At 44.6% G+C, this 24790-nt stretch overlaps 1 protein-coding gene across 1 annotated transcript; it reads right to left on the bottom strand.

Annotated features, from left to right (window-relative positions):
• Nucleotides 1-3299: 3299 nt before the first annotated feature.
• Nucleotides 3300-5064, bottom strand: LOC122479574 (olfactory receptor 2A12-like). Its single transcript, XM_043573398.1, has one exon. The coding sequence runs from the start codon at nucleotides 4374-4376 to the stop codon at nucleotides 3429-3431; it is 948 nt and encodes a 315-aa protein (XP_043429333.1). The 5' UTR covers nucleotides 4377-5064; the 3' UTR covers nucleotides 3300-3428.
• Nucleotides 5065-24790: the final 19726 nt, after the last annotated feature.

Here is a 24790-nt window from a genome sequence, read left to right as displayed (position 1 = left end):
GGTTTGTAGCCCACAAATTCCAGCAGGACAAGGGCCATGACTTCTTCCTGCAGTGCCACGGATTTGGGAATGACAGTTGGCAATCAGCTGGCTCCCATCAATAAACTGTAGGGAAGCAGAGACAGTGGTAAAGCTGGCTTAAAACCTTGCTAGCTTCCTTGATTTCTGTTTTACCAACACACCCAAGCCATTAAGTGTTCTTGCTTCTTTCCTTGTCACATCTTTTGGCATCTCCCCATTCACTGCCACCATCCACTATAATCACCTTCACAAGCCATGCCCAGGTCTCCCTCACTAAGTGCTCTTCAACCCAAACCCTCATTATGTCTCACAAGCCATTCTTCTGAAAATACTGTGTCCCCACCTTTCCTCCACCCCATCCCTCAGCCTTGATGCTTAAAAATACAGGTTGTTCATCATTATTAAGATAAAATCTACTATCACCCTGAATTATGAATGGTAGCAATCTGTCCTAGTAGAGAAACTAATGAAACCTTATCATACTTTAGCCACAAGACTCATCTCTCCATTACCCTGGCCCCTGACTATCTAGTTGTAGAAGAGCCACTAGGTGGACTTCCCACCTTCTAGAAGGAACTCCAACAGCCAGGAAGACTTCTCCCCCTTTATTGAGGCAGCCTGCTTCCCCACAAGGCCAGAAGAACCTCTCATCAGTTAGCAAGTCCTCTCCACCAACCACATAGCTCCTTACTCCCTCCCCAGATGGGGGAAGGAATACCTTAATAATCCATGGGACCTTTCACTTTCTACCTGAATCCCTCTGCCTGGAACTTTGTCATACCAGGTACTGGAGCCTATTGGTGTAGCTGTACCCACCCACCCAAATGCCCTGTTTCACCTCGGAGTAAATGCTTTAGGACCATACTAGCACCCAACTCCACATTTAAGTACTAGAAATGAAATCTCTATCACCTCAGAAGCCAAGAACTCTCTAGTCATTTATTATTCCCAGACTCTGTTCATCTCCCCACTTGCCCAAGTCCCTACTTCTCCCTTTCCCCAGTTCTCCCTCTCTTTGCCATCTTAGTCCCATATTCAGCAACCACCCCTCCCAGGATCCTCAACCTGGAATTCTCCCTAGGGATGCCACACCCTCTGTACCTCTCTAAAAGGGAGTTCTTTGTTCTCACTCTTGGCCTGTGAGTTCTCAGACATGCTCATCCTGATGACCTTTTATCCCATCTCCTTTCTGGTCACCTCAAGCCACACTCACACTGGAGCTCATCATCCCTAAACCTGCACTGCTCCCCAGTAAGAATCCAAGCATTCCCACTGCACTGAGCAAAAAAGTAAACACTATCTACAGGGCTCATTAGGACTGTCCTCTGCCTACTTCTCAATGTCATCTCTGCCTCTTCTGCTCGCTTTATTGTGACTACATGGGCCTTCTTCCAGCTCTGCAGAAAATACAAAGTTCTTTCCTGACCTGGGACTTCTGTACCTGGCATCCCTTTGCCTGAAATGCCTTTTCCTGGCTCTTTGCACGGGTGACTCTTCTCATCCTCAGGTATCAGCTAAACCTTAATTCCTTCCCAAGTAAGGCCCTGGGAATCAGGCTTTCCTCCTCCATTTTTCTCTATCACAGAATGCTATTTGTTTCCTGAGATAACTACACCTTCATTTCTCAGTAACTGAGTTTAGTTTCCATTTTGAGCTATCATCCCAGTGGTGGGAGAAATAATACTAATCTTCTTGGGGTTTCCATCCCTCTCTCCCTGACTCCAAGTTCTGGAGAGCTTACAAAGTGGTGAGGTATGCAGTGGTGGATAGGAGTGGGGTGAGGTATAGTCTGGTCCTCTGTGTCTGGCACCCATTGAGAGAACCTCACTCTTGTGAAGTCTTCGGTCCTTCAGAGTTACTGTGGCATCTTCTTGGGTTGTTCCAGAAGCATTGTAATTACATGACTGTAAATCTCTCCATATACCTGTCTTGGTTTCCCCAAGGCCTGACACTGGCTGGACTATAATGGATGCTCACGAAATACTGGAACTGAATCAACTCATCCCTGAGGCCTCTGAGCCACCAATGAAACCTGAAAGGAAGTTGGATGTTCATGCTAACTCTGAGGCCCTTTGCCAGGATTCTTAGCTTCATATGTCATTTAGATTCCTTGAAAGAATGAGAGTCACTGCTATGTATGTATAGTTTACAAATGGCAGCAACTTCTATTCTTCTAAAATTTTAGAGACACAGAGGTCTTAGAAACCATTACATATGGGGCACCTGGGTGGTTCAGTCAGTTGAGCGTCCAACTTCAGCTCAGGCCATGATCTCGTGGTTCATGGGTTCAAGCCCTGTGTCAGGCTCTGTGCTAACAGCTCAGAGTCTGAAGCCTGCTTGGGATTCTGTGTCTCCCTCTCTCCCTGCCCCTCCCCTGCTTGTGCTCTGTTTTTCTGTCCTTCTAAAAGAAAGAAAGAAGGAAGGAAGGAAGAAAGAGCAAGAAAGAAACCACTACATTTAACATGCTTATTTTATAGATGAGTAAGGTAAGATCCAGAGAAAGAAAGTGAATTGCCCAAAGTCATAAAACATGTTATAAGATTAGGACTAGAACCCAAGTCACTTAATGTCAGGTACTTTGTCCTTCGACAACACAATGCAGAGTATACCACATCAGACCCATGAACCACATTGATTCCATGCACCAAGTCAAGCCTGTGGGCAGCCTTGGTTCCATATACCATTAGCTTAATTTTCAATGTTGGCTACAGATATTCGTTGGTTACATGTACCACTTTGATTGTCTACATCATCTTGGCCTTCTACCATGTCCATGTACCATGTCACCTACAATTACCATGTTTCATGTTGATTACATGTATTCTATTCATTCCAGTGCCATTGTGTTAGATAATGTTATCACCCCCATTATTGCCACTCTCACTATAGAAGAATTATATATCCATACCCATTGCCATATGACATGTTACTTTTCTGTAGGAAGAAGATACTTCCTGTCCTTTTCCTATTGGGCTTGACCATATCATTTGCTTTGGCCAATAGGATATCAGCAAAGAGATCTGTGTCACTTCTGAGCAGAAACTTTAAGAGTTTTTATGTGCCTTTCTCTCTGTCATAAGAATGGGATATTCCAGATAGAGCCTCCTTTTTCAGATTGAATCCAAGAATCCAATGGCAGAAGGCCACAGTCCACATACAATTGACATAGAAGATGAGCAATCAATGAACTTCTGCTGTTGTAAGCCACTAAGATTATGCAGCTGTTTGTCATTGCACCACAATGTAGCAAGTTCATCAAGATTGTCATGTTGGTTTCACGTACCATATTTGTTCCACTGACCAAGTGCTATATTGGTTCCAATGCACAATGTTGTTTGCATACCTTCTAAATGCTGTGCTTTCTTTAGCATTGGACATTCTACCTCAGGCCTCTCCTGTCTCCCAATTCACCAGGGCACCCTACCCCACCCCATCACTTTGAGAAAAGCCCCCTTGATGTCTTTGTTCCTCAGACTGTAGACCACAGGGTTGAGAAAAGCAGGGAAGACATTATAAAAGAGTGAGATCTGCTTGTCTTGCTCAGGGGAATAGCTGGAGTTGGGCCTCATATAGATGTATGTGGCTGGGGCATAGAAGAGTGTGACCACGGTCACATGGGAAGCACAAGTGGAGAAAGCCTTGCAGCGGCCCTGTGTAGACTTGATCTTGATAATGGTCTGGCCAATACGGATGTAGGAGGCCAGAATGAGGGAGAGTGGGGCAACAACCATGAAGACACTGATGACCAGGTCTACCATCTCAATAAGGTGAGTATCCATGCAAGCCAGGCTTCGTACTGAGGGGCCTTCACAGAAGTAGTGGTTGACCACGTTGGGCCCACAGTATGGCAGCCTCATGGTGAGGAAAGTATGGATCAGAGAGAAGAAGAAACCACAGGCCCAGGTCCCAGCTGCCAGTCGTATGCACAGGCCCCAGCTGAGGATGACAGTATAATGCAGTGGGTGGCAGATGGCCACATATCGGTCATAAGCCATGACTACGAAGAAAATACACTCAGTTAGGCCCAAGGCACCAAACACATACATCTGCAGCCAACAGCTGGCAAAGGAGATGGTCTGAGAGCGAGCGAGGAGATGCACCAACATCTGGGGCATGGTAGTGGTGACACAGCCCATATCTAGCAGGGAGAGGATGCAGAGGAAGAAGTACATGGGTGTGTGAAGCTGTATGTCCAGGCAGATCAGGGCGACGATGAGTCCATTGCCCAGGACTGAGCTCAGGTAAAGGAGAAGGAAGGAAATGAAGAGGATCCTGTTGAACATGGGATCACCAGAGAAGCCAAGCAGGATAAATTCAGAAACCCAGCTTTGGTTCTGTCCTGGAGGTGTCCACATGGTGGGGCCTATAAGAGAATCCCACGCATTTAAATGTCACCCAAAGTGTGGTAGTCTAGCAAGAATGTCAGCTCTGGAGGCAGGGATTTTAATTCTGGCCCCATTACTCAGCCACTGTCTTGAACAGGTTATTTAACATCTCTGAGCCTCAATCTCCTCAACTGTATAATGTAGCTAATAATACTCAACTCTTGGTTCTTATGAGGAGTCGAGGCAATATACATGAAGCATCTGACATAACGCCTTAACAAAATAAAAAATGGTAAAGTGCTCATATGCAATCTCCCCTGTCTTACTCCCCATCCTTCGGCAGACAGACTGGTTATCCAAGTCTAGCAGCAATCAATTATGCCATGTCAGCTCCAGCTCCCAAACCTTTAGAGGTGAAGTTCTTTCCGCCTTAGAGACCATTTGTCTAGAAGAGCTGCTACAAGCCTCTCCTCACTCTGCAAACTTCTTTTGCCAGCTGTCAATGTGAGGCTTTGTCAATAGAGGGCGCTAGAGGGGCACTGTGATGTGCTAACCCTAGGAAAGTACTTTGGTTGGGGCTTCAGTCACTCAGCTTGAGAGCCAGTGGGCTGGTGCGTGGAAGGGCCAGTAGTACACACTTCAAATGACCTCAACGGACCAGCTACAGTCGTACATTCAGCCCATACTCTTCCCACCCAGTTGTCATTTCTATGCAAACTCTGGCCTCTGCCCACCAGCAGCTGAGTGTATTCCTATGGTAGCCACACTATCTTTGAAAAAGTCTGAATTTAAACTTTCTTTTTTTTTAACTTTCTTTTTTTTACACTTTATTTATTTTGAGAGAGAGAGAGAGAGAGAGCAGAGAAAGGGCAGAGAGAGAGGGAGAGGGAGAATCCCAAGCAGCCTCCGCGCTTTGAGTGCATAGCTTGGTGCGGGGCTAGCTCCCACCAGTCGTGAGCCGATACCAAGAGCCAGATGCTGGGGCGCCTGGGTGGCTCAGTCAGTTAAGCATCTGACTTCAGCTCAGGTCATGATCTCCAGGTTCAGGTTCGGGGGTTCCAGCCCCGCGTCAGGCTCTGTGCTGACAGCTTGAAGCCTGGAACCTGCTTCGGATTCTGTGTCTTCCTCTCTCTCTGCCCCCTCCCCCACTCACACTCTGTCTCTGTCTCTCAAAAATAAATAAATGCTAAAAAATTAAAAAAAAAAAAAAGAGTCAGATGCTCAACCGACTGAGCCACCCAGGTGCCTTTTTTTTTTTTTTTTTTTGACCCTGGTGGGGATGCCAGGAGAAGGGGGAGGGAGAGAGAGATGTCCTAAATCCTTAGTCCCTTCAATGTTTCAATGTGTACTCTCCTTGAGCCATGGTACTAACTGCTTTTTTTTTTCACTTAATACTTCTGGATGTCTTTCATCCTTTTTAGTAGTTACTCACCTTTTACTAGTTAGTAATTCTTTGTATTACATTTTCCCTGTTCCCATTACTGGTGTGCTGTCTCCTGATGACATCCTGACTGGTATAGATGCTAAATCTATGGCAAGTGAGTCTGATAAGAAATAGAATGTTGCACAGTTAAAGCTATCTATCCATAAAGAATTTATTAACTACAGAAGTAAAAAGTAGTAGCTATCAGTGGAGAAACTGGACAATATCTTAACCGAGTGATTAATTACAATTAACATCACCAATAAGGAACAGGTAGAGAGGTTCCTGGTGGCTCAGTCAGTTAAGTGTCTAACTTCGGCTCAGGTCATGATCTCCAGGTTCATGGGTTCAAGCCCTGTGTCGGGCTCTGGGCTGATAGCTCAGAGCCTGGAGCCTGCTCCAGATTTTGTGTCTCCCTCTGTCTGCCCCTCCCCTGCTTGCACTCTGTCTCTCTCTGTCTCTCAAAACTGAATACACGTTAAAAAAAAATTTTTTTTTAAAGGAACAGGTAGACACAATGTGTCTCCATATTTGAAATCCTAACAATATAGCATCTATATATTATTTCAGCCCAAAATGCAAAACCTGAATCTAATCATAAGGAAACATCCAAGAAACTTAAATTGAGGGATATTATATAAAATAACTAGCTTTTAATCTTCAAAAATATCTACATCATGAAAGACAAAGAAAGGCTGAGAATCTATAATAGAAGGAAGGATCCTGAAAAAAAAAAAGCATAACAATTAATGCAAGAAGTAATCCTGGAAGGGAGGAATGTCATAAATAACATTATTGTGACAATTGATAAAATTGGATTAGATCAATGCGTCATGTTAAATTCCCTGAATTTGACAGCTACTGTATAAGAGAGTATTCTTTTATTCTCGGGAACTATTCACTGAAGCATTAAGGGCTAAAGGAACATGATATTTGCAAATTATTCTCAAATAGTTCTCGAGATTATAATAACAGCAATATGACAAATTGTTAAAAATTAATAAATCTGGATATGGGCCATACAGGATTTCTTTATAGTATCCTTTCAGTTTTTCTGTAAGTTTAAAATTAGTTCAAAAAAATTTTTCAAAAATAAAAAATTGGGGGCACCTGGGTAGCTTGGTTGGTTGAGCATCTGACTCTTGATTTCAGCTCAGGTCATGATCCCAGTGTTGTGAGAACAAACCCTGTGTCGTACTCCATGCCAAGTGTGGAGTCTGCTTAAGATTATCTCTTTCTCTCTCTATCTCTATCTCAGAAATAAATAAATACATAAATACATGAATAAATATTGTTAAAAGAAAAAAGTTAAAAAATTTTAAATGTGAAATAACGTTTTCAGACAAACAAAACATAAGATTCTTCAGGTAGAAAGATAGTGACAGAGACATGAAGATGCAAAAAAGAATGACAAGTCCTCAAGGAATGGGTAAGTATAAATTAATAACGAATGTAAAACAATAATAAAGTCTGGTGGAATTTATTTTGTTAATATTTATTTATTTATTTTGAGAGAGAAAGAGAGAGAGAGCACATGTGGGGGAGGGGAGAGAGAGAAGGGGAGAGAGAATCCCAAGCAGGCTCTGAGCTGTCGTCAGCATGGAGCTGGACTCGGGGCCCAATCCCACCACCCGGGCACCCCTGTCACGATCTTCGTCTTCAATTCCTTTTAAATTTCACAATGGGGCGCCCGGGTGGTTCAGTGTGTTGAGCATCCAACTCTTGATTTCTGCTCAGGTCATAATCCCAGGATCATGGGATTGAGCCCCGGCTCCAGCTTTGTGCTGAGTGGAGCTTGCTGAAGATTTGCTCTCTCTCTCTCTCTGTCTCTCTCTGCCCCCTCCCCCACTCACACACACAAACTCTCTCTCTCAAGTTAATTAATTAATAAAATAAAATGATTTTTTTAAAAAAAGATCATGACAACAATAACATAAGAAATGGAGGGGGTAAAGAAAGTCAGAGTTCTAAATATTTAACATAAATGGAAAATTGGTAAAACTAATCATTTGTGTTAGACTTTGATAAGTCAAGATTCATGCTGTGGTATCTATGGAAATCATTAAAAGAATAAATCATGCATTACCTAAAGTAGTAGAAAATGGACTAATAAAAATTGTTTACTAATCCAAAATAATGCTTTTTTGAGAGAGGGAAAAATCAAACAGAAAACAGGTGGGCCAAATACAAAATAAGTGGAGGGGCACCTGGCTGGCTCAGGTGGTGGAGAAAGTCTTGATCTTGGGGCTGTGGGTTCAAGTTCCATATTGGGTGTGAAGATTACTTAAAAATAAAATCTTTTTTTTTTAAAGGTAAGAAGTGGAAAGAGGGTAAATATGAACTTAAATATTTAGGTAGTTACATTAAATGCAAAAGGACTACATATTTTAATAAAAGTCCTGTTTTCAAACTGAATTTAAAAAAAAAAAAACCCTACATGTTGCTTACAAGAAATGTACCTTAATCATTTTACAATATTTCAATGGATCAAATCAATGAACTGTACACCTTAAACTTACACAATGTTATGTCAATTATATGTCAATAAGGCTGGGATGGAGGAAAGAAACACATCTTAATACAAGGACACAGATGCACTAGGAAGAAAGAATGAAAAAAATATATATACCATGCAAATACTAACCACAAGAAACGTGTAGCTTCATGAAACATTTATCAAAATTGACCATACGCTGCACCATAAATGTAAGCTCCAAAAATCCAAAGGATGGAAGTCATTTCAAGTATATTCTCTGATTACCATAAAATTGGCCAGAAATCAATTTCAAAATAAATATAATAGGAAGCACTGTCTTTCCCCTCCTGAAAATCCTTTAAGGGTTCCCCATGCCCCATCACTTTAGACAGATGCACAGTGCCCTTCCTGAACATCTGCCCCCTTGCAGACTTCGTTAGCCTCAGCACCCAACCCTCTCCCCATGCCATCGCCTTCCATACTAGCATAGGCTCCATACAGGTATGCCCAATTTCCTGTATGTGTCTACCTCCGTCACACTTTCATGCCTTCTCCAAGGTCTTCAGCATGGAGGAGCACCCCAGCTGCATCCCTGCTGCCCAGACACTCTCTGTAGCATGTCCAATGTCTATTCCTGCATTAGGACTCAGCTCAGCTCAGAAGCTTCCCCTGACCCGCACCACCATCTCCCACTCCAAAACCTCGATTAGATGCTGCCTCTATTTCTCCCAGGCCCCTATGCTTACCAGCGAGTTATCACCCTAGCAATTCTAGGGGGTTCTGATACGCAGTTTGAGGAAATCTTTCTCCCTCTCCTGTTAATTCCCACTAACTGAATTGGAATATCTGTAATAAAGTGTGGATATGTGGGACAATTTATAAGGTCCCTTTCAATAACAATAATATAAAATATTTAATTAATAATTTCTGTGTGCTAGGAATTGTTACACTAACTTGTCCTCACAACAAATCACTGAGGTAAGTACTATGACCTCTATTTTACAGAGGAAAAAATAAAGGCACAGAGAGAGTAAATGATTCAATCCAGATAACTTGGTTTGTGCAGTGGACCTGGGGTTTGAATGGAGGTGACGTGGCTTCAGAGCCAACTCTTAATTATTAACTTCACCACTTCCAGCAAACAGGCCCTAAGTGGGAAGGGTGAAGAACAAACTTTCCCATCTACACATCAATTTGATCTTGAGGTTTGGCATGAGCTACTATGGAATCGTGGCTGATGAGGTATAGCCAGCCACCAGACAGGACCAGATCAAAATCTTCCGAGGGCAAAGGGCTAAAGTTGCAGCCATGAACTCTCTCTCATGATAAAGCTCCCTCCATCTATGCCATCATCTGGGTATGAGGAGCCATAGGACTGAGTGGGAAGCAGAGGGAATCAATGAAAGAGGATTTTGGAAAGTATTACCACTCTAGAATTTAGTAAATCTTTGTAGAGAGAAGAAACACTTGGTTTCCATGGGATGGGAGCATCATTTAGTTAAAGTCTTCTAAAATTCTGTCAGCCCAGCAGACTCTGTCTTAATAGGCAATACCCAAGCCTGGGGAGAGCATGGGGGTGGGTCCTGGTAATCATGGAAAGCCCTGCCATTCTTGAAGGCTTCTCCCAAGATAACCATCATTGTCCTTTCACAATTGTGTCTCTCAGCCAGACTTGAAGATATTCGGGCTCAGGAAATTATATTCCTCATTGCACTTTTTCTAGCCCCTAGAACATGGCCTGACACAGGAGAACAATGAACAAATATTTATTAAATGAATAAGTGAAAGAAAGAAGGGGGTGTAGGAAGAAGGAAGGAATGGAAGAGAAATAAGGTATGAAGTGGTGAGGAAACACCACCAGCAAATGAGGAAATGGTTCTGGGGGTATGTTGGGGGGCAGGTACAGAGAGGACCTGGGGCTAGGTGACCTGGCTACTTCTGACCTCCAGCCCCTACAGATGCCCGCATCCTGCCCACAGCCCCAAGCCCGGCGACCATCTCACCCCTCTGGTATCCCCTGAGACAAGTCACAAAGAGGCTGTCACTTGATCTTGAGGAAAAGAGACTGAACAGGAAGCCCCCTGGGCGGTTGAGTCCAGTGTACCAGGATTCCAGGCAACCCAGTCTCCAGAAAGGCGCTAGGTTTCTGAGAGGCTGGAAGCTGAACCCCCTGCCTTCTCTCCATTGTGCAGCTCACTGCACCCAGCCAGGGCTGAAGGCCTTGCCTGTCTCGTCTTGGAGCACAGACAAAAGGAGCCTTGGCCATCCCAGGCTCCCATCAGTGGACCAAGCTGCTGAAGCTTTATAGGTCTGCCTCCTCACCAGGCTTTCCCTAGGAGAAGCGGAGAAGGACCATCCCTCTGCCTCCTGCCTCCACCCTATCCCTGCTGAGGATGCCAAGATGGTATTCCCTGAATGTTGTTAACAAGAACCCTACAAGGAAGAGGCCTTTGGGAACAGAGCAGCAGCAAACAACACCCAGGTTGGGGAAAGGTAGTGATCTGCCTATTTCTTTTTCTAGCCTTCTGGAAGATATGAACAGCCCAGGGGAGAAGGGATTGCACCCAGTCACCTTGAAGAAATGCCAAGAACTGAAGGCCTCACTCTGATTCCCCTCTTATTCCCAAACTCCTGTTCCTCCAACTTGTCAATTAGACCATGTTTCAGTCATATCTCTATTGCTTACTGAGCCACTTTGGGCAAATCACAATCCTCCCCCACCCCCCACCAGTCCAACGCCTTAGACAAGTTACTCAGCCTCTCTGATGATAATTAAGAGTTGACCATGAAGCCCCTACCCTATATCAGGTCTTGCACAGAAGAAGCACTTAATAAAGGTCAATCCCATCCCTATGTCTACTTCCTGACCTCCCCCTTCCTCTAGTCACGCCTGGCAGGGAGGTGACACATTCCCTCCTGCGTGGCATCTCTGGAGCTTGCTCTACTGTATGTCCCTGAACTGAGCCTTCCTGGGGTTAGGAGCACCCAGGGTGCTTCAAGTTTTCTTGGGAGGGGCAGGGTGGGGGGAGCTATGATCCCAAGTCTCCCCCCAACCATCAGCTCTTCCTCAGACTCAGCTACACTCTCAGATACTGGCAAACACTATCTGGAAAGTAAGTGGAGCAGCTCCATAATACATATAAGGAAGTTGAAGTCCAGCAGAGTAAGGAACTTGCCCAAAAGCTCACATCCTCTAAGTGCAGAACCAGAACTCACAGCAGGATCTATTAAGTTCTAGTGCCTATCCTCTTAAACTTGCTATTATTCTGTCTCAGCCTTTTCCTCTGTAAAATCATAATAATTTCTTACTATCCCCAACCTTCTGTGACGGCTGGGAGAATTAAATGAGATAATGTGTTGAAAACCTAGTCACAAGTCCTGGCCATGCCTCCATGACTATGAGTTCTCGCACCTGCCTCCTGTCGAGGCCTCCTATTCCCCAGCTATTCGGAATGGGGCAGTTGAGCTTGGAGACCCCCTCCTGTCAGTCCTGGGCTACAGAACCAACTTGAATTTTCAGAAGTGCCATAAGCTGGTTGTTAAACAAGATCATTATTAAAGTCAATCTATGTAAACAACAATTAAGTAAATTACACTAAAACAAAGGGCAACAGACCTTGAGGTTATTATGCTAACTGAAATAAATCAAAGACAAATACTGTATGCTCTTCCTTATTTGTGGAATCTAAAAACACTGAACTCAGGGGCACCTGGGTGGCTCAGTTGGTTGAGCGTCCAACTTCAGCTCAGGTCATGATCTCATGATTAGTGAGCTCAAGCCCTGCGTCGGGCTCTGTGCTAATAGCTCAGAGCCAGGAGCCTGCTTCAGATTCTGTCTCCCTCTCTCTCTGCTCCTCCCCCGCTCGTGCTCTGTCTCTGTCTCTCTCTCTCTCTCTCAAAAGTAAATAAACATTAAAAAAAAATTAAAACACTGAACTCAGAACCAAGAATGGTTGCTAGGGCATGAGGGTTGGGGGGAATGGAGAAATGCTGATCAAGGGTATAAATTTCCAGTTATAAGATGCGTAAGTTCCAGGGATCTAAAGCATAGCCTGTGACTATAGTTAGCCCTACTGTATCATATGCTTGAAAGCTGCTATGAGGGTAGATCTGTAATGTTCCCACAGCAACAACAAAATGGTAATTAGGCAAGGATGTGTTAACTAACTTAATTGCAATATACATTTTGCAATATATACCTGTATCAAATCATCACATCTATATACCTTAAACTTACATAATGTTATATGTCAATTATATCTCAATAATTTTTTGGGGGTGGATCAACTTACAAAATGAAAAAAAAAGGGATGGGGTGTCTGGGTGGCTCAGTTGATTGAGCATCCGACTTCTGGTTTTGGCTCGGGTCGTGATCTCACAGTTTGTGAGTTTGAGCCCTGTGTCAGGCTCTGTGCTGACAGCATGGAGCCTGCTTGGGATTCTCTGTCTCCTCTTTCTCTCTGCTCCTCCCCCACTTTTGCTCTCTTTCAGTCTCTCTCTCTCTCTCAAAAATAAATAAAAATTTTTAAGTAAAAAAAAGTCAAAAAATGCTCAAAACTCTTCATATCTTAACTATTCTACATTTTACTGTTCTCCATGTTTGCACGTACTGGATCTGTATAAGGCAAATACTCTCTAATGCAGTAATCCTGTACATCTCTTCACCTCTGGGGGCAGTGACGCCATGTTTTTAGCTTGAAATTGGCCATGGTGGGTTATTTCCACTGTAGAATTCAGCAAACAATACAAATCAGAACCCCTTCCTCCCTTCCAGGAAGGACTGTTAAACTTTTACCAGCACACCACTGCTTCCAGTCCTGAGTCCTAAGAATCTAGACATTTCAGGATAATCCAGTGCTGTAGGTGTCCCACTCTGCTATTGGTAGGAGCTGGTAGAGCCCTCCATGAACAGCCTCATCCAGGAGAGGCACAGCCCAGCAGCTCCAGTCCTTCTCGGCCCAATAGAGGCTCCCAGACAGCCCAGCATAGCTCCTGGCCCTTCCTCCCCATTTCTCTGGACCTTTGCCAGTCTCCTCAGAAACTTCAGCATGGCCACCCATGGTTGAGGCCTTCTGATGCAGATGATGTAGCAGACCAGCCCTCCCATTCAGCTGTCAAGGCAACAGAAACACCTCCCATGCCCCATTGAGAGCAAAGGCCAAGGTCACTCTGAGCCTACTTTGCATGGGCACCGCTTCAGCCTTGGGAGACAGGGATATAACAGACGAGAAAACAGTATCAGAAAAGAGGAAGGAACTTGCCAAAGGTCACATGGCTAAGAAGCAGAGGAGCCCAGATGCTGAGTCCACGGCTGCCTCACGTGGCTGTGTATTCTGAAGCAAGCTCAGTTTCCACTTCTCTAAAATAGGGAAGACTCTCTCGCTCACTGTATTATGATGCAGATCAAGAGATGGCATGCGTGGGCATTGGAGCCCAGGGTTTAGCACAGAAGAAGCACTTAATAAAGGTCAATCCCATCCCTATGTCTACTTCCTGACCTTCCTGACCTGAATGTGTCCCCCTTCCTCAAGCCACACACCTGGCAGGGAGGGGACACATTCCCTCCTGTGTGGCATCTCTGGAGCTTGCTCTACTGTATGTCCCTGAACTGAGCCTTCCTGGGGTTAGGAGCACCCTGGGTGCTTCAAGTTTTCTTGGGAGGGGCAGGGTGGGGAGATCTATGATCCCAAACTTCCCTCCAACCATCAACTCTTCCTCAGACTCAACTACACTCTCAGAGGACTGCCCTGGGAGTCTTCCCCTGTACCCAACCACATCCCCCCACCTCCTCCAGCCCAGCCCGATGGGCTGAAAGATTCAGGGGAATCGAGAGTTTGGGCCCAGAACTCAGGACAATAAAAATGTGCCTCATCAATTCTTTTCCTCAGAACCATGACACAAAAGGTAAGTACCCCTTGCCCTGAGCCAAGGCCCTGACTCTCTTTGTCCTTGTCATGTACCCTCACTTTAGCTGTGAATAGGTATCCATGTGAGGGCCTATCTCCCCATTGGATGGATGGGGAAACTGAGGCCCAGGGAGGTGTAGTAACTTGCCCAAGGTCAGAAGCAATCTAGGATTATAGACAGGATGAAACTCAGGCTACCCTGATATTTCAAATGAAGAATTACTTAAAGACTGCCAAGCATGGTCCTACCCTCCATTTCCTAGAAAATGAAATGTGGCCCAGAAACGCTGAGGGATTTGGCCAAGACCAAGCAGTTAGACAATGGGGCAGCCAGCATGGAAACCCTGCTGCCTGACTCCTGGGCTGGGTCTGTGTCCATAGTATCACATGCTTCAGCACTCCAGTCCAAATTAAGGTCTATACCTGACCTCTAACTGAAATCCTGTCTACTGTCCTGAGAGCTGATTGTGGCCACCAGTGGGGGTGGGACCAACTGGGGGTTGACACGAGAGGGAAGGCTGTAGTCTGGATGCTTGATTCTGGACCCAGGGGCCCACAGGCTTCAAGGAGCAGGGGGTGGGCTCTGGAGAAGGGCAAAGCAGGGCATGCAGTGCTAACCCCATGGGCTGTCTAATTGGCCTCAGGTGGAGAAGACCTCTGGGAGGGACCCTGTGGGAATTGGCTCTCATTTGCTAAGACAGGTGCTCCAGAAAGTTTTCTGGGTTTGTGTCTAGGGAAGGAACTGAAGGGATAGCAGGAGGTGGTGATGATTCTAATGATCAAGATTATCTTAATGGTGCTTTGGGACAGGCTCACAGCACTTTACAGTTTACTGAGCACTTTCACATGTATTTTTTTCACCAGGTCCTCCTAGCAATCCTGTGAGGGAGGAGTTATGGTCCCCTTTTTACAGATGATGACAAAAATGGTGATAGATACTTGCTGAGCACTTGTCATGGGCCAGGTCCTGAGGGAGTCTTTGATAGTGGTTTTGGTCACTTTACTGCTGAGTCAGATTTGGCCTTCAAGGTCAGCATGTCCAGCTCCCACTCCTCTTTTACAGCCAGGAAAATTAAGCCCAGAAAAGGAAATTCAGAGGCCTATATGACTAAGCAGAGGAGACTAGAACCCAGATGTCCTGCCTGTTGGCCGTGGGCCCATTCCATTGTCTTTGGGTAGTTGAAGAATGAGCTGTCCATCTGATCAGCAATAATGAGTCACCCACAGGGACCCAACCATGCATCCCTTCAGCATCTTGAATCCTGGGGTGTTTGTATCCCCCAAGGCTATAAATCTTGTGTGAGCCAATGAAAGGATACACAGACACACAGACAAGCAAAAGGGATAGCAATAACAGTAATAACAAACATAATAATAATGATGATGGTAATGATAGTAATAACAGCAAAGCCTTATTACGTGGTTGTTTCCTGTGTGCCTGGTATTCTTCTAAATGCTTTCCTTATAATAACACTCTTAATAGTCAAAACATCCCTGTGAAATAGATAGTGTTATCGTCATGATTTTGCAGATGAGGAAACTGAGTCACAGAGATTTAGTAAGATGAGAAATGTCCTACAGCCACGAACTGAAAGTCCAGGTGTTAACAAGTGGTAGGATGTTAATAGTTTAACAACCAACTCTTTAGTGAGAAGGGAGGAAAAAAATACTTCAAGCCTGATTTGCAGCCAGACTGGCCTTGGTGAGTCAAAGTCCAAGTTGCTAAGCCCAGGCATATCCTCCATCCCTGCCACCACGGCCATTTTGTTCATGAGCCCATTGGGCAATGCTAGTGGTGGTTGGGGAAAGAGGCTGACAGGTATCCACATTCCATCCACTGTACTATTGAAATCCACTTCTGCTGAAGGCACCCTTTGGTGAGCATTCACACAGGACACAAATATCATCATATTCTGTGTTACTTGAAAGAGGACTATCTTTATAACTTCCCCAACTGTCTTCCAAGTCCCTGGCCACCTAGCCAACCCACTGGTTACAGTCCATTAATTTATATAGATTCTTACCTCTGGCTGTTTTCCCTTCCAGATGAAACGAACAATGAAGTGCCTTGTTGATGTTCTGCCCCCTAGGAGTATTTCTTTCCACCACAGGCCTTCAGGGATGTCCCAGAAAAGAGCTAGAGTAGTACAGCTGTCCACTTTCAGGTGGTGTCTGTGTATCATGCAGACCCATCTGTAAACTGGGTTTGGCTGTTCTCTTCCTTATCAATTAATCACAGGGAACCTCCGTGAGACTGTAGGCATTTGGGCCACTTCCTAGTGCAAACGGCTTGTACCTTCAGGGGCTGCTAGAGTCCAATTGCATACATTTCACTTCTGTTTGATGATGTATTGTTACTGTACATGACAACTTTTAACTTGGTAAGTCAGACAACATCGAGTTTACAATGGGAATTTAGGCCACATGGTGATTTGGTGACTCATGATCAAGTGTTCAGTTTCTACTAGGGCCCAACAGCAAGTCAAAAGCTGCATCTCAAAAGGAGAGTAGTTATCTTCAGAGGATAGCAAGGCTTTGCTCCAAAATCCTACGGGTCTGTGTTGTGATTCACCTTTCATGGCCTAAGGCTCCAAACAACATCTCTATCTGCTACTGACCCTTCCGGCACCATTAGATCTGCTGAACCATATGGTTCAAATGGCAGAGCAGCTTGCATGGCAGCCTGGACCTGCTGCAGAACCTCATCTTGTCCTGGGCTTCACTCAAAACTATAGGCTTTTTAATCCCCGTCACCTACTTAACCCATTCTCAGATTATCTTCTATGCCCTTACCACCGTTCCCCCAAGAGAGTCATCGAGTCAGGCAGTTTAGACAAAACTTCAAGGACAGAATCTCTGTCACTCTGTTTCAAAGAGTGGAGAGAGGGAGACTTACCCAATTCATTTTATGAAGCGAATTTACTCTTGACAGCAAAACTAAATGCCGGCAAAGCAAGAAGAGAAAATCATTGACTAACCCCACAAATGAACATAAGCACAAAAATCATAAATATAGAAGTCTGAAGTCCCTCTTCCTTCATTCTAAAAACAACAAAACTGGGAAAATGAATTTCTTTCATGACTTATTTAGAGGCAAAACCTGGGAAGAGACTGATCTGACCTAGCCTGGGTGATCATAGGGTGATTATAGGGTGCTGCCCCCCCACCCACCTGTGTTCTGTAAGTTATGATTTAGAGGAGCCCGAGAGACACGACAACTCAAAGTGTGTGATATCTTGAATGATCTTGGGAAAGAAAAGGGTAATTTGGAGAGGGAAAGAACCCGAAGGAAATCTAAAGTATGGACTTCAGTTAATAGTAATGTATTGGTGCTGGTTCGTAATTGCAACAAACGTTCCATACTACTGAAAGATGCTGGCGACAGGGGAAACAGGGTGTGGGGTATGTGAGAACTCTTTATACTATCTTTGCGAATCAGATTTGTTCAAAACAAAACAAAAACATAAACAAACCAAAAAACCTCTTCTGACTCTTCATCCTGTCATCCTGCACGTACCTACTTATTTTCCTGCTATCCTTTACTCTCCTGTCCAAATTTCCTCCAAAAAAAAAGCAGCTGATATACTCACTGTCCCAAATTCCTCCTCTCCTTCTCTTTTGAATCCACTGTAATCAGGCTCCTGTTGTTAAACCAACGATCGGTTCTCAATCATCACTCTAGTGGAAAGCATTTATACAACCAATCACTCCTTCCTTGAACACGTTCTTCACATGGATTCCAGTACACCTCACTTCCTGTGTTTTCCTCCTACCTCTATGGTTCCCCTGCTCAATCTCCTTTATAGTTCCCCTCATCTCTCTACCTCTTAAAGGTGGTGTGCACCTAGGCTCAGTCATAGAACCTGCTCTCCCCTCTCTCTCTGCTGAACGCCTTTTGTGTCTTCAAACATGTGCTACCCTTCAGGAAAGAATGACTCCAAGGGCAGAGGCTGAGGCTGTAGCAGAAGCAGAGGACAGAGCTGCAGGCCCAAAGCATGGAGTGGTGAGGTAGCAGGGCAGAGCATCCAGCCACAGAAGGGTGTTCTCCAGCCTTGAAACCTAATGGAATTTGCCCTGCTGGATTTCAAACTTGCTTGGCTCCTGTGACATCTCTATTTCTTCCACATTCTCCTTTTTTCAATGGCATGTTTACTCTATGTCTGTTCACCTTTGCATTTTGAAAGCATATGACTTGTCAGGTTCTGATGACCACAGATGGAAAGGCATTTTTTCCTAGGATGAATCATACCCAGAGTCTTCCCCGTACCTGATTTAGATGATTTAGATCATCAGGTTTGGGACTTTGAGCTGACAATATCTAGATGAGATCCGATGATACTGTAATGGATTGAGACTGAGGGATTTGGGGCTAAATATGTTTGGCACGTGAGACAGACATGAATTTAGAGGGGCCAAAAGGTGAACTGCGATGAGCTGAATAGTGGTCCCAAAAAAGATATGTTCAAGCTTTAACCTCTGGAACATGTGAATGTGACCTTATTTGGGAAAATGGTCTGTTCAGACACAATTAAATGAAAGATCTTGAGACAAGATCATCCTGGTTTAAGGTGGGACCTAAATCCAATGATGTCCTTATAAGAGAAGGCAGAAAGAGATTTGAGACACTCAGACACAGAAGAGGAAGACCACGTGAAGGCAGAGATTAGAGTTAGGCATCCCCAAACATAAGAACACCTGGGGTCACCAAAAGCTGGGAGAGGCAAGAAAGGATCCGTCCCTGGAACCTTTGCAAGGAGCATGGCCCACACAACAATGTGACTGAGGACTTGTAGTCTCTACAACTGTGAGAGAGTAAGTTTCTCTTGTGCTAATCTGTGATGGCAGCCCCAGGAAACGAACAGAATAACAGAAATCATTGAAAACAAATGCTCAAATACTTGTAAACAAATGTTCATAGCAGCACTGTTCACAATAGCCAAATGGTGGAAACAACCTAAATGTACAACAATGAATGGATCAATAAAATATGGTTTATACATACAATATTGTTCAGCTATAAAAAGTAATGAAGTACTAATACGCTCTACATGTGGGTGAACTTCCAAAACATTATGTTAAGTGAAAGAAGACAAATACAAATAGTTACATACAGTATTATTCCATTTATATGAAATATCCAGAATAGATAAAAGCTTACACAAAGAAAGAAAATTGCTGGTGGTCAGAAAATTCAGGAAGGGAGGAATGGGGAGTGGCTACTTAGTGGGTACAAGGTTTTCCTTTGGGGTGATGAAAATGTTTGGAACTTGATAAATGTGGCAGTTACACAATACTGTGAATGTGCTATAAATACATAGCAAATGTGCCACTGAATTGTACACTTTAAAATAGTTAATTTTATGTTATATGAACATCTCAGTAAGAAAAAAGTTCTTTAAAAAGTACAAAAATCAGGGGCACCTGGGTGGCTCAGTCAGTTGAGCATCTGACTTCAGCTCAGGTCACGATCTCACAGCTCATGAGTTTAAGCCCCACATCGGGCTCTGTGCTGACAGCTCAGAGCCTGGAGCCTGCTTCAGATTCTGTGTCTTCCTCTCTCTCTCCCTCTAACCTACTCGCATTCTGTCTCTCTCAAAAATAAATAAACATTAAAAAAAATTTTTTTCAAGTACAAAAATCATACTCCAAGAACTTCAAAACATTGTTGAAATAATTAAAGACTATGTAAATAAGTGGGAAAACACCCTACATCTATGGACCAGAAGATAATATTGTTAAAATGGTAATACTTCTTGAAGTGATCTACGGATTCAATGCAATCCCTACCAGAATCCCAGCTGACTTCTTTGTAGAAATTGACAAGCTGATTCTAAAATTCATATGGAAATTCAAGGGACTTGGAAAAGCAAAAAAAATTTTAAAAAGAAAAACAAGGTAGGGGGCACCAGCGTGGCTCAGTTGGTTAAGTGTCCGACTCTTTGATTTCAGCTCTGGTCATTATCTCATGGTTCGTGGGTTTGAGCACCACATCGGGCTCTGTGCTGGCAGTGTGGAACCTGCTTGGGATTCTCTCTCTTTCTCCCTACCTCTCCCTCTCTCTGCCCCTTCCCTGCCCGCATGTGCATGCTCTCTCTCTCTCTCTCAAAATAATAAATGAACTTAAAAAAAAAAAAAAAGGAAAACAAGGTAGGAAGACACACTTCCCAATTTCAAAACTTACTACAAAATGGTCATCAAGACAGTATGGCAGTACAGAAATAAAACCACATGTACATGGCCAACTGATTTTTCACAAGAGTGCCAAAATCATTCAATGGGGAGAAGAATAGTCTTCCCAACAAATAGTGCTGGGACAACTGGATAGTCTCATGCAAAAGAATAAAGTTGGAACCCTACCTCATACCATATATAAAAATTATCTCAAAATGGACCAATGATCAAAATAGAACAGTTTAAAATATAAAACCACTGGGGGGGCGCCTGGGTGGCTCTGTCGGTTAAGCAGCGGACTTCGGCTCAGGTCATGATCTCGCGGTCCGTGAGTTCGAGCCCCGTATCAAGCTCTGTGCTGACAGCTCGGAGCCTGGAGCCTGTTTCAGATTCTGTGTCTCCCTCTCTCTCTGACCCTCCCCTGTTCATGCTCTGTCCTTCTGTCTCAAAAATAAATAAACGTTTAAAAAAATTTTAAATAAAATAAAATAAAATATAAAACCACTGGGAAAAAACATAGGGGTAAATTTTCATAATCTTGGATTTGGCAATAGGATTTTAGATATGATACTCAAAGCACAGCAATTAAAGGAAAAAATAAATGATGTGAACCTCATCAAAAATTTAAAATTCCATGCTTAAAAAAACATCATCAAGAAAGTGAAAATCTCCAGAATGGGAGAAAATATTTACAAACATATGTGTATATATATCTGGTAAGAGACTTGTATCTACAATATATAAAAAACTCTTACAAGTCAATAATAAAGAGACAAATAACCAAATGTAAAAATAGGCAAACGATCTGAATGCACATTTCTCCAAAGAATATCTACAAATGTTCATTAAGCTCATGAAAAGATGTTTAACATCTCTAGTCAACAGGGAAATACAAACCAAAAGCACAATGAGATACCACTTCACACCCACCAGGACAGCTGCAATCAGAAACAGATAGTGACAAGTGTTGTTGAAGATGGGGTGAAATTGGGGATCTAATTTGTTGCTAGTGGGAAAGTAGAATGGTGCAGGCTTTGTAAACCAGTCTGGCAATTCCTCAAAAGGTTAAACATAGAGTTAACATATAACCCAGCAATTCCTTTCCAAAATATATACTTAAGAGAAATGAAAATCTATGTCCACATAAAATCTTATAAAAGAATGTTTAGAGTAGCCCCAAAGTGGGAAAAACCCAAATGGCCATCAGCTGATACATGGATAAACGAATATGATATAAATAAAATATTATTCAGTCATAAATGGAAAATTGTTCAGCCATAAAAAGGATGGAGTACGGATACATGCGACAACATGGGTGAATCTTGAGTACATTATGCAAGCAAAAGGAGCCAGTCACAAAAGGCTACATATCATATGATACCTGTTCTGGATATATGTAATGTCTAGGGTGCCTAGGGCTGGGACAATGAGAAGAATGGGGAGGGATGGTTCATGGGTACTGTATTTCATTCTGGAATGATGAAAATGTTTTAAAATTGATTATGGTGATAGTAGACAACTCTGAAAAGACACTAAAAACCACTGAATTTCTCTTTTTAAATGGAAGAATTGTATGGTATGTGAATCATATCTCAACAAAGCTATTTCAAAAAATAAGAGGCAGGAGAGAGAGAGAGAGAGAGCCCTTGATCTATGCCTAAAGCCTAGCCATTCACACTGTAACCCCCATGTGTTATTTTATTTGGTTCATCCAGTGACGCTGTAGTGGAGGAATTACTTCCATTTTAAAGATACTATGATTGTGTGTGATCTGGTGTCAAATCAAACCCTATCACCAAAAGGAAAAAAAGGAAGCCAGTTTAGAGACCTAGAGAGTGCAAGGTACTATGCCAGGCTCTTCACACACATCATCTCATTTAATCCTGAAGCACCCTATGAAGAAGGTATTATTGGCCCATTTTACAGGTAAAGAAATCCAGGTTCAGAGAAGTATCATAAGCCTTATGTCCCAAGCCACACAGCAATGATGTAATAAAGCAAGATTTGCACCCAGTTCTGTTGGATTCCATTGCTGGTGCCCTTTCCCTTATGCCACCCTGGTTCCCAGAATCTGAGGCCTGTGCCCCTGACACTGACTCCCTCTCTCCCTAGCCCCATGTTGCTTCCCCCGTTCCCAGGCCCATGTTGCTTCCTGTCCACTTGTCTCGCCAGCCAGCCTATCTCCACCTGCACTATACACAGAGAACAAAGAACTAGTCTTGGTACCACAGCCAGCTGGCCTGATTCCCCAGGAGAAGGAATTCCAGTGCCAGAGAAGTGAGTGTCCAAGGAAGCCCCCAGAGGACTCAGAGGAAGAGGGGAAAAAACCCTCCCCACTGCAAATGGGCCAGCCCAGAGACATCTGCCCAGCCTGCCAGGGGAGCCCCTGAGAGGGGCAGGAAGGGCACATCTTCCATGGGAGCTCCTGGCCAGAATCCCCACCTTGGACAAACTCACAGTGGAGCAGAAAGCTCGTGGTGGGACAGCAGTGGAACTACACATTCTCTAGTGGAGGCAGTTGGGAGCTTTGACTAGGCTGGGAGCCCAGACACTGGCCTTCCAAACCAGCCCCGACACTTAGCCCCAGTCCTCACCCATTCCTGGGAGGTTGGGGATGGCTCACCTGGCTCCCACAGCCCCTTCTCCCAACTAGTACCCAGGTGCTGGGGTCTGAGCTGGGAGAAGGGGATTTCCCTAGGAGGAGAGATGGGCCAGGAGGAAGGAAAGGCCAGGAGGCAGAAGATGAGGCCGGGGATGGGGCCGAGTCACCACGGTCTTTTCACCATGAGGGCCGGGCTTCTCTGCTTGGCTCAGCCCTAGGGGCAGGCCGGTGGGAAGAGGCCAGCAACTGCTGGGGTGGAGCTGGCTCCTCATAAAGAGAGAGAGAGCTGCCCTGGGCTCAGCATGAGCTGTAAGGCCAAGGCCAAGATGAGGGGTAAGTGGGGCCCCTCCTCTAAGTCTGAGACAGAGGCACCTGAGTGAGAAAGTGTTGGACTCTGAAACAGGGAAAGGAGATGGAGGGATGGGGTTGAGATGGGTCAGAGAGGGAGTCTGAGCATGGGGCCATGCAATAGGAAAAGACATGGGAACTGAGATGGGTCAGGGCTACGTGGGGGGCTATTCACAGGTCCAGGTGTTGAAAGTGAGTCAAGAGAATGGGTCCGGGTCCAGGTAATGAGTTTAGGGGTTGGGTCCATTCAGAGGGAAGGACATGGGGACTGAGACAGGAATGCTGGTAGCTCAGAGAGACGGGAGAGTTTGTCAGGGGTGAGAATGGATTCGGGGGGTTGAGGTAGGCTTGGACGGTGGGGAGAGGGGGTGAGGCTTGGGGTTCTCTACCATGGTGGCTGGTTACTCCCTCTTCTTTTCGGAGAAGTCACCCCTGCAGAAGTCACCCCTGCGTGTAGTCTCTACAGGGGTTGGCACCTGAAGATCCCTTGCCTTCTATGCATCTCGGGTATCCCGCATGTACAAAGACTGGACTAAGGGCATTCTCATCCACCCAAAAATCCTAGGGCTAGTGCAGGGGGGCACATTGCATCAGCACTCCTGGATGGTCCCCTTCAGAGCAGGTAACACCAAGGAAACCACACAGTCTCTCGTTGGAGACTCCCTCCTGGGTGAATTTCTCTGTGCATCAGAGCAGTCGATTTGGGGGACGAAAACCACCACGTCACTCTGGACTTATTGTGTGTTACATATTAACTATAGTTTCCAATCTTGGCTGCACATTAGAAAACGTGGAGGGATTTGAAAAACTACTGTCAGCCTGGAGAGGAGCAGTAGGACTGCCAAGGTCCACGGGGCACTGGTAATATCGCTGAGAAACTGGTCACAGTTCCACCCGAAGAGAACCATGCCTCACACACTCCCACTTTCACACATACCCATCCTCTCACAAAAGCACACATTCGCAAAGAACACAGACACCCTCCGGCTCTGCCACCCAGCCTCACGCTCAGACGCACTCACAGCATCACACACAAGAATGCCAGCAACCATTTCCCTCACAAACTCAAGCACATGCATATATGCCTTCCTCACTCTTCAGACCCAGACCACACCCACCCACTTTGCTCTCCCATACAGATTCATCCACACATTTGCTCAGGTGCCCACACTGTCCCACAGACACACCCCCTCCTATGAAATCACAGACAACGCACAGTCATACAGGGCAATGATCACAAACTTACAATCACTGCAACTTCCATCACAGACAAGCTCACACGCGCACCCACCATCAGAAGCAGGCATATTCACATTCATAGATGGCTCTGCACACACTCATGGGTTTCCAATCACATGCATACACGTGAACACATGCATTTGTATTTACAACCACACAGCTGACACCAGCACGGTTCCCACATACGTCCACACCCCACACAACACAATCGCCCCCACACAGACACAATCACAAATATGCATGTTTACAACCACACATCTGACAGGTGCTGCCTGACCT

This window comes from Prionailurus bengalensis, chromosome C1, assembly GCF_016509475.1.
Source record: "Prionailurus bengalensis isolate Pbe53 chromosome C1, Fcat_Pben_1.1_paternal_pri, whole genome shotgun sequence".
In the NCBI taxonomy this organism is placed as follows: domain Eukaryota; kingdom Metazoa; phylum Chordata; class Mammalia; order Carnivora; family Felidae; genus Prionailurus; species Prionailurus bengalensis.
The sequence above is the reverse complement of the archived record's forward strand: the minus strand, read 5'-3'. Positions and strand labels throughout refer to the sequence as shown.

Bases quoted from the DNA above. Each gene is read 5' to 3' on its own strand.
- LOC122479574 (XM_043573398.1), bottom strand. From the start codon at position 4,376: ATGTGGACACCTCCAGGACAGAACCAAAGCTGGGTTTCTGAATTTATC.